Genomic DNA, 9,886 nt, shown 5'->3' on the forward strand with positions numbered 1-9,886 from the left:
GTAAAATTTCCACTTATTTCTTATTTTAATTTTCCTAAAATTTTCGTTGCGTCTTGCAACCTTTTCAATAGTCTTGACTGTCCGTTATTTCAAGACTATTGATAAGGTTGCAAGACGCAACGAAAATTTTAGGAAAATAAAAAGAAAGATAAGTGGAAATCTTAACGGTAAGTGTGTTAAATTTTAAGGCACAATAAGAAAATGACTCTCCCCAGACACCACAGAATATGCTTCAACACACGAAATCACAAAAAAGTCTTGCAAACCAAATCCAAAAACGAAATATATATATATATAAAGTTGAAAAAAAAAATCCATACAAATCCAAGTAGATAGTTAAAAAGTTAAAGTGGAAGCAGCATGAAAGTGTGTTTGAAGATTTTTTTTTATATTTGTTGCATTGACTTTTATAAAATATTACCACTTTCAATATGTCTATCTTATCAAATATTAAAAATTCAAAGTTAAAAGTTAGGAAATAACAAAAAATTGGAAGAAATTTGTTCATATTTTGTGCGTCGTTAAGAACGTGTTTAGTGTATATAGACACGCACACTCCTCTCTTTGTCTAACATACACATGCTGATGTATGAGATTTCAATACTTAACAACACTTAAGAAAGTGATCTCATGAATCTTCAAATTTTTTAAGAACTGGAAAATGTAGGCAACACAGATAAAATTAGTCAGAGAAAGCTGGAGGAGCAACAGTAGTGTTGATGGCACAAATCAAGTTTCTTAAAGATGTTCATCATTTAACTTTGTATCTTTTAAACTTCCTTGCTTCTTGAAATAAATTTAACAAGTACCACTTACAGACTATAAGCAGTACCCCAACTATAAGGGTTTGTTACTTAAAATAAATCTGAGAAAAAAAAAAATCAAAATAAAACCTCCATTTCATATAGAACCAACTGTAGTTTAGTAAAAGAGAAAAAAAAAATTATAATTCCTAAAAGGAAAAATGTTGATATCATTTCTTGAGAGTAAGCCATTTCTTTCTGTTTTTGGTTAAGACCAAAAGTAAAATTTTTAAAAGAACAATTGTGGTATATGATACAGAATATCAGAAAATTTAGCTTGTGTTTTCTAATCTAATTAGCAATATATTTGAAGAAAAAGCAATTTTTAAATAATTAAGAATTATTTTATTATTGAGAACAGTTATTAATAACTCTAATGATTTTTTTTTTTATGATTTAAAGAGGCTTTTAGAAATTCTCCCAAACTGAACTGAGCACTGATTTATAAACAGGCTCTGGGAATTTTAAAAACATGTTATATTGTTGGGCATTCACTCTGCTGGGCTTGGAGTTTCTGGTGCAGCAAAGAGAAGGGTTATAAATTCCTATTACTGAAGCTGTAGAGAAGGCCATAAGGTGGTTTTGGATAAAGAGGGCTAACCAGTGGTCCTGCAGCTATTAGGATGCAAGCTGGAGCTTGATCTACTCTGGGTGGATCAGTTGGATGAAGAGTCTGATGTTGAAAGACATGAAGCCCCAAGGGCCCCAGAAACATCACAAATGATACATCCCAGAGCATCTTTGAGATGTGTCTTAGAATTATGTATTAAAAACCACAAAAAAATTAAGTTTTAATAGAGTAGCAGAAGTTTAGTTGGAAAAGATTGAAGGGTAGGGACATGAGAAATAGTTTACTCATAAATCCCAAGATTTTAAAAATGTTAAAAAGATGTTAAAAATAAAGACCATTATTTGAATAATCAAATAAACTAGAAATTTATCTTAATTACTTAATTAGTTTTGATGTTCTTACCTTAAATATTTTTCATATCAATTTCATATTACATCTCTTCTCGCTGGTATATTTTACATTTAAAGTCTGCGCATACAGTACTCCTATGCTAAAGTTCTCTTACTGCTTACCTAACACTATCTCACAAAGTTTAAAAATGACAATGACAGGGTGAGCACTCCTATTCACCTCAATATTTTATTTCACATAAACTATTACACATCTGGTGCTATTATTTGAAATATGTCCTTAGTAGAGGGTAGAGTAAGTATCCAACCGAGAAATTTACCCTAATCAAACATTTAAATTACTCTCAGATTCAAGTTTTATAATGGCTATTACAACAGCTGTTGACACCAACATTTAAATAAAAAAATAATAGTTTTTACCTGTCCTAGTGGTTGTGGTCCCTGTCATCTGGTAAGAACTCATCTTTGAAATACACCAGTGGTTCTGAAAGGAAAATAGAGAAGAAAAAAATAAGCATTTTTAATAGGTTTATAATTAACATCATAATATTATAGAGTGCAAGTACAACAAAAGCTTTTTAACAAAAGGTGTGTACCATAACTGGGTCTACCATAGTTTTTCTTTTTCTTTTTTACATGCTAGAATTGGTTTAGATGTATATTTATTTGAGGTATATTTTACAGCCAAATGTCCCTCCTGTTGTCAACTCTTATCTGTTCTGCAAGCAAGATAAATTTTTTTTATATTACAATGGTCTTCAAAAAATTAAGCCACTATTTGTTTCAGGTAGAAGCCTATGAAATTTCTTAGTAGTTGTTGAGACTTTAGAAATTCTTACAGCCAAAAGACAAAAAGACTGGACATTTGAATACAAAAAAAAAAAAAAAATTATAACTATACAGTGAAATCTATGAAAACAGACAGACACGATTTACAATCTGTCTACATTAGATGAAAGGCAAGTATTGTTTGCATAAAGCCCAGAAATTTGCTTTATTATTAAGAACAAAATTATTTTGAAGTTTAAAAGCAAGATACATATAATACAAGATTACAGTGGATTAGGATTTGAAGAAGGTATAAACCGAGCAAAGGAATAGTTAGGACTTCTATTTATTTTACTGAGCAGAAAAGAAAGGCTAAATTAATTATGATAAAGCACCAAACTGAATCAGAAGACTTCTTGCTAGCATTCTAAATAGTGAGGTAAACTATTTTGCTGTTTCATTATCTAAAATTAAGCAGTCTTTCCTAATACATCACCGTTACATTATTTTTTCCACCAGTATTCACTCTTGAGAATTTCAAAACTCCACAAATAAGTCTAAAACAAAAATCCCAGGCCATAATGTTCAGTCAAGAAAGCTTATTGACCCCCCCCCATACCACTTAGACTTTCACAGATTAACACACACACACATCATCATCATTTAATGTCTGTTGTCCATGCTGGCATGGGCTGGATGGCTTGACCAGGCTGGCACGCTGGAAGGCTGCACCAGACTCCAGTCTGAATTGGCATGGTTTTCTACGGCTGGATGCCCTTCCTAACACCAACCACTCCGAAAGTCTAACGAGTGCTTTTATGTGCCACCGACATGGGTGCCATTTGCATGACACCAGGGTGCTTTTATATGCCACCGGAACGGGTGCCAGTTGCATGATAAGCATGCAGGTCATGTTCTAGTTCTTTGAAATACTAACTAGTCACAGAATGAAATGGGGTTACCATTATTCTTATGGTACATAGAAACATGTGAGAAATGACCAAACACTTGAGATCAGTTCAGGCTTCCCTCCTATGTGACTTTTATAGCTAATAAGTTATCATCATTTAATGTCCACTTTTCCATGCTCGCATTGGCTGGACAGAATTTGTTGAGGCAGATTTTCTATGGTTGGATGACGTTACTGTTGTCGGTCCTCACCTGTTTCCAAGTAAGATGTGGAAGACTGGAAGCGTACTTACATTGCTTGTGTGAAGCTGATGCACATTTGCAACCATCATGTGATGTCTAAACAAAGGCGCATGCATGCACGCACACACACACACACACACACTATACAACAGGTTTCTTTCACTTTCTGTTTATCAAATCCACTCAGAAGGCTTTGGTCAGCCTAGGGCTATAGCAAAAGACACTTGCCCAAAGTGCTATGCTTGCACTTAGTGGTGGAGAATTCGCTACTGTACAACTTACACCTGATAAAGAGTATATTTGCTATGCAACCGACTGAAAAAGGCTGGAATTGTATAACACTTATGTTGTTTAAGAGAGGCTGAGAGAGTGACTAATTTGAAGGAGTTTAATAATAACTCGTAACTTGTTTATTTATTGGATCTTTTAATTTGATGCTTTGGAAAGTTTGAATACATAAAGGTTCTTCGATAAAAGAGAATTTCTACCTATGCATTGCTTTATCTGCCTTAATCCTTCAGGTTCACCATATGGGAGCTTATCAGGATTTTTCAAAAGGTTTAGGGCTGAGAGTACAAGACTAAACAGGATATCTGTTTGTTGCAGGATTAACTCAAGTGCCATTGGTACTCATTATCTGCATAAGTGTACTATGGCATCCTCCAGTCAGAGAATTGAACCTGTGATCTTAATAATTGTGAGTTCAATCCTAAGCACTAGGTCAATCATCTTCACATAGTGCATTATACTTTATTATATGAGATTTCAGCCTAAATAAGGACACTTAAAAATACAATTGGTTTTGAGTGGTTTGGTAAAATGAGACCAAGAAGAGCGTTAGGCTGGTTAGAATGGGATGGGTAATTAAAGCAGAAAAAAAATATTAATATGGTTCAAAAATATACAAAAATCAGAGACAGGTGAAAGAACAGGAAATGGGGTGTATCAGTTTGATGCTGAAAAACAAAAATCTTTGAATGTTTTGATCCTATGCTCTTCTACAGAGAAAAAAAATATGAGGAGAGAAAACAGATGGAGAGAGAAAAAAAAAAAGGTGTCTGAATTAACAGTGCTTCATGTTTGGATAATATTGGGTCATCCCATAAATAAAGCAGTTTTTTCAATTGCATGAACTAAAAGTTGGAGGGGGACGGGATAAACTACCAGCATCAACTTGCTATAAAAGCAGGTAGTAATTTTACCTTGTCTTTATTCTTAGTGCAAGTTTTGAAGAGTGCAGTTCGATTTTAACAGTTATTTTTTCAAAGCTATAATGGAAGTAACAAAGGAGCATATTCGGCATATTTTGCTTTACAAGTTCAATAAAGGCAACAACGCAATGGAAAGTGTGAGGAATATTAACGCAGTATATGGGGATTGGACAATAAGTCAGTGTCAATGGTGGTTCCAGAAATTCTGGTGGTCCCGGAAACTACGGCCTAGAAGACGAGCCTTGTCCTGGAAGATCTGTAGAACTCGATGTGGATGTCCTGCAAACCCTGGTGGAACGAAATCCCATCGTAACTGTTGAGGAACTAGCAGAGAAGCTTAGATCTGGTCATTCAACCATTCATTGACACCTGCATGCCATCGGAAAAGTCAGCAAATAGGGCCAATGGGTTCCTCAAACTTTCCGAGTCTAATCACAAGTAGAATAAATGTATGCTTTTCTTTGCTGTCGCGTCTCATGAATGAACCTTTTTTTGGATTGAATAGTGGCTGGTGATGAGAAATGGGTTCTCTATAAAACTGTCAAGTGCCAAAGATAGTGGGTGGGGGAAGGAGAATCACTGGCACCCCAGGCTAAGAAGGTCTTCACCCATGTAAGGTGTTGGTATCTGTTTTGTGGAATATGAAAGGTGTAGTCCACTTTGATCTTTTAAACCCGAACCAAATGATAAAGGAGATCTACTGTGAGCAGCCTGAGTGGCTTAAATCAGTGCCAGAAGAAAAATTACTATCTTTGGCTTCAAGACGAAAGGTGTTCTTCCGTCAGGATAATGCTCAGCCACATACAGTGAGAATGACATTCCAAAGGCTGCAGCAGTTTGAATGGGAACCAATGTCCCACCCACCATATTCGCTGGACATTGTCCCATCTGATTATCATTTATTCTGCAGTCTTCAAAATCATTTGGACAGAAAAAATATAAATTCTGTAGACAAGATCAGAACAGTACTTGGAGGAGTATTTTTCATCATGGACAAGTGAATTTTGGAAGAGGGGCCTTGCAAGTCTACCAGATAACTGGAAGAGCATTGTAGAAAATGAAGGAGAGTATATTTTAGATTAAAAAAGAACATTGTTTATCTTAATTCTGAAAAATGAAAGAAGTATAAAAAACCGCATTATTTATGGGACGACCCAATATAATGGAGTTTTAACAGTCACATTAAATGAAGTCAAATTTTCACGAGGCAATTAATTCTCTTTCATTAACTGAAGATTATTAAGGTAAAATTCACAAAATACTTTCCAAAAAAGTTGGAAAATGCACCATTGATATAAACTGCAAAACCTCATGTTAGAAATATAAACATGCATTTATAGCATGTTTATAGCAGCATTTCTTGAACACTAAACAGTGGTGTTCAGTGTCAAGTAAAACTATTGTGAACCAAAGAAATTGAAATAATAATTTTTTTCCTTTACTGTTTTAATTCACATTGGGGTATCATCACCTTTGTTGCAGTTGATTATACCTGCCCCTGTACTTTGGTATTTATTTTTATTAAAATATAAATAAGCACCTGATAAGTATTTTCATCTTGGAGGATAAGAGGCCAAGTCAACAGCGTAAAAGGAGGTAAAGCTAAATGGATCATAATGCCACAAAGATATTTTCATTTGAAGCATCAACATCCCATGGCACTAACACACACACACACACATCTGACACTTCCACCCCAGAAAAGGATGAAAGGCGATGTCAACTGAGGCAAGCTAGATGGATTGTAATACCACAGTTGATGCTTCAACATCCCATGCCAATAATAGAAACACAGTTATACACACACGCATCTCTCACAGGCCTTTGCAAAAACTTATGTGCACCGAATATCACTTAGCCAAGGTGATGGCATAGTATTGAACTGGGACCACATAGTTAAAAACTTAATTACATCTATGCCTGCACGCGTTATATTCTATATTCTCAAGCAATTTGAGAAAGTAACCCTCCCCTTAAAGTTTGTTTCAAACCTGCCTGTTTACAGACAAATGTTGAAAACATAATTAATCAATGTGAACAAATAAAAAACAAGCATGAAAGTTGATAAAAGGTGTTCATTCTTAAGAATGAAGACGAAAATAAAAACAAAAAATAAACCTCTTAGAATTATTAACGAAAAGAAGTAAAATAAATAAATGAACAGTAATACATCAAAAGTCATTTGTGAAGGTTGCTTTCTCTTGAAATGTTAATAAAAGTGTAAAAAAAAGATAAGAGAGAGAGAGAGAGAGAGAGAGAGAGAGAGAGAGAGAGAGAGAGAAGATAATGTATGTTTTGATTGCTAACAATTCCACTACAGCAATAGAGAGAGAGAGAGCTAACTAAAGTTAAAGCAAGCCATCTTAAAAGAAAATTACATGCACTACTGCAGTGATGATTACCACCCAGAGAAACCAAATGTAAAGAGGTGGTGGGGCTTACAGAGGAAGCCACTAACATCAAAAGAACAGAAAATGAAGCTTTTTAAAATAAGTTCTACTTTATATTTATTGAGGATGGATTGAAGTGTTGATAACATGTTAACTTAAAAAAAAAAAGAAAGAAACTAATCTTAATTGTAAAACATGCAAATTGGAGATATAAAAATCCTTTCAGCTTTCTTTATCACATACACACAGTTTGAAATGAAAAGAACTCTAAATCATAAAAACATTAACCTAATATAACTAATTAAAAAAAGAAGAAACCCTTGTAGTTATTCTTTAAATTAGTAAAGTTACTTCTAACAGGGTGTTCTAAGAACCTGGCAATACCCAGCCCTTCCTGGTAAGCTTGTCAAAATAGATATAAATCTTTCCCAAAGAAACAAAGTAAGATTTCTATTCAAAATGTTGCTAATCTTGAATCAAGTTTATAGTTTCTGTATTAAATAAAAATAAAAAAATTGTGTACATTTCGAACTGAATTAATTCAAATGTCAAAGTAAACTGTTGTTTCATATTTCTGGTTATTCATAAAGGGATCATAAGGACAATATTATGTCTTTGATAGGGCAACAATAGGTATCCGATTGAAGAATTAAGTGAAATAAAATGCAAGCAATTTGAAATTAGAACTGAATTGTAAGGTTATTTTCCAAATAAATATGAATGACAAGTAGTTGTCCCCCCAAACACTGGTTGCTTCACTTTGCTTCTTTTACTGCCAACTACAATGGTTTTCCACTTCTCAGAGCTGGCTGGTCTCCTGCTGCATCCTCTACAAATGTTCACCTAACACACTTGTCTCATCATCCATGCTAAATCTACTCCATCCAACTACCAACCTGCTCTAATAACTATTCCCAATATGTCAACTCTGCAATTCCTTCCTGCTACTGTTCAAGGTGAACATGACCATATCTACTTTGTTGATCTTAGAAAGGTCTGCGAAAGCGATGGATGCAGCCTCTTTCACCAGGCCATTAAAAAAAAAAATTCTTTTTTATTAGAATCCCAACATTTTTATGTATTGTATACAATAAAGAGGTAAAAATGTTTTTGCTCTACTCAGTGACAATCACCGAAAACCTAAAATACATTACCACGCATTAGACTGAAGTACCATATTTGATGGCATGAAAGACGCACAGGCATATTAGACGCACCTTAATTTCAGCAGTGTATATTCAGGGAAAAAGTTTTCATAAATCGAAGTTTATGGGAGGCCCAATTACGCACACAGAATCCGGAGTAATTTTCGAGACATTTAAAAAAGAAAAAAAAAGTGCATCTTATGTGCCATCAAATACAGTTCGGCCAAAGTATTGCTGTATCTTTAACTAAGAATTTGAATTAAATATAGATTTATGGTGAAAGACAATATAAGAAAGTAGCATCATTAACAGAAAACTGATACAAACATGAACAATATTTCAATTTTGAGTATTTGTTTCTCCAGCAGTTCCACCCAGCTCTTAGTTGAGTTTTTTTTTTATATTCCTCAACTAGAACGTTTTGCTGGATGTGTAATGTCAGTGCGCATGAACAAAGGCGCACAACTGTGCTGAGAGAATAACTTGGCATATATGATGAGGAGTATGAAGAAATGATAATTGGGTGTAAAAGTCTCAAACTATGCAAGAAGCCTGCAGAATAGGAAGACTGAAGACGACACGGGAAGAAATTGCGACTCTCAAAGAACTGCGAGAGAGATTGTGTTGAAATTAACCTATCCACACATGGAAAAGTGGACATAAATGAAAATCTGTACAAATTCTTGAAATCTTACACAGAGTGATAGAGACGAAGAGAACGAATTTCAACTGAAGGATAACGCATTTTTCTATTAAATCACCGAGATAGACGTAACATATTAAAACTTTAAATAAGAATTACTTTCATCTTTGAAAGTACATAGCAATGAGAAATCGACATTTTAATAGAGTAGATGACAGCTGAAAAATTACTAATAAATTTAACACGAAGCTCGTTAATGGAAATGCAGCGATTCTTTCTGCAGAAAGAAAAAAAATTCCTCTATGGTATCAGGCTACTAAATACTAAATTTGTGCGATTCCATATATACACATACATACGTGTGTGCATGCGTACTTAATGTTTGTTTTTATGTCAAGTTTATAAGCCTTTCTATTAAAGGCACAAAGCCTGAAATTTGGTGGGAGCGGACAAACCGATTACATTGATCCCAGTGTTTCCATTAGTACTTAATTTATCAACCCTGAAAGGATGAAAGGCAAAGTCGACCTTGGTGGAATTTGAACTCAAAATGTAATGATGGGTGAAATACCGCCGAGGATTTCGCTCAGCGAGCTAACGATTCCGCCAGCTCTCTGCCTTATGTCAAGTTATATAACAAAAACAATTTCACATTAAACTGAAAGGATTATTTAATACCCTTTGAAGAGTATATATTTATTCTTTTTGACAGTGACTTTGAAGTTTTGACCTGCTTTGTATTCAATCAGACAGTCTCATGAAGACTAAGCAGGCCAAAACTTCAGTCATTACAAAACTATCTTTGTTAAAGAATATATATATATATATATATATATATATATATATATATATA

At 34.2% G+C, this 9,886-nt stretch overlaps 1 protein-coding gene across 6 annotated transcripts in view; it reads right to left on the minus strand.

Annotated features, from left to right (window-relative positions):
- The window catches only part of LOC106873176 (catenin beta), an 81,790-nt gene that overhangs the window by 30,964 nt on the left and 40,940 nt on the right, over positions 1 to 9,886 (minus strand). For all 6 annotated transcript variants that reach the window (XM_052973244.1, XM_014920407.2, XM_014920409.2 and 3 more), the window contains exon 2: positions 2,145 to 2,208. In XM_052973244.1, the coding sequence (XP_052829204.1) occupies positions 2,145 to 2,187 (43 nt within the window). In that variant the 5' untranslated portion in view covers positions 2,188 to 2,208. The remainder of the gene's footprint in view (positions 1 to 2,144; positions 2,209 to 9,886) is intronic.

Source organism: Octopus bimaculoides, chromosome 1, assembly GCF_001194135.2.
Source record: "Octopus bimaculoides isolate UCB-OBI-ISO-001 chromosome 1, ASM119413v2, whole genome shotgun sequence".
NCBI lineage: Eukaryota > Metazoa > Mollusca > Cephalopoda > Octopoda > Octopodidae > Octopus > Octopus bimaculoides.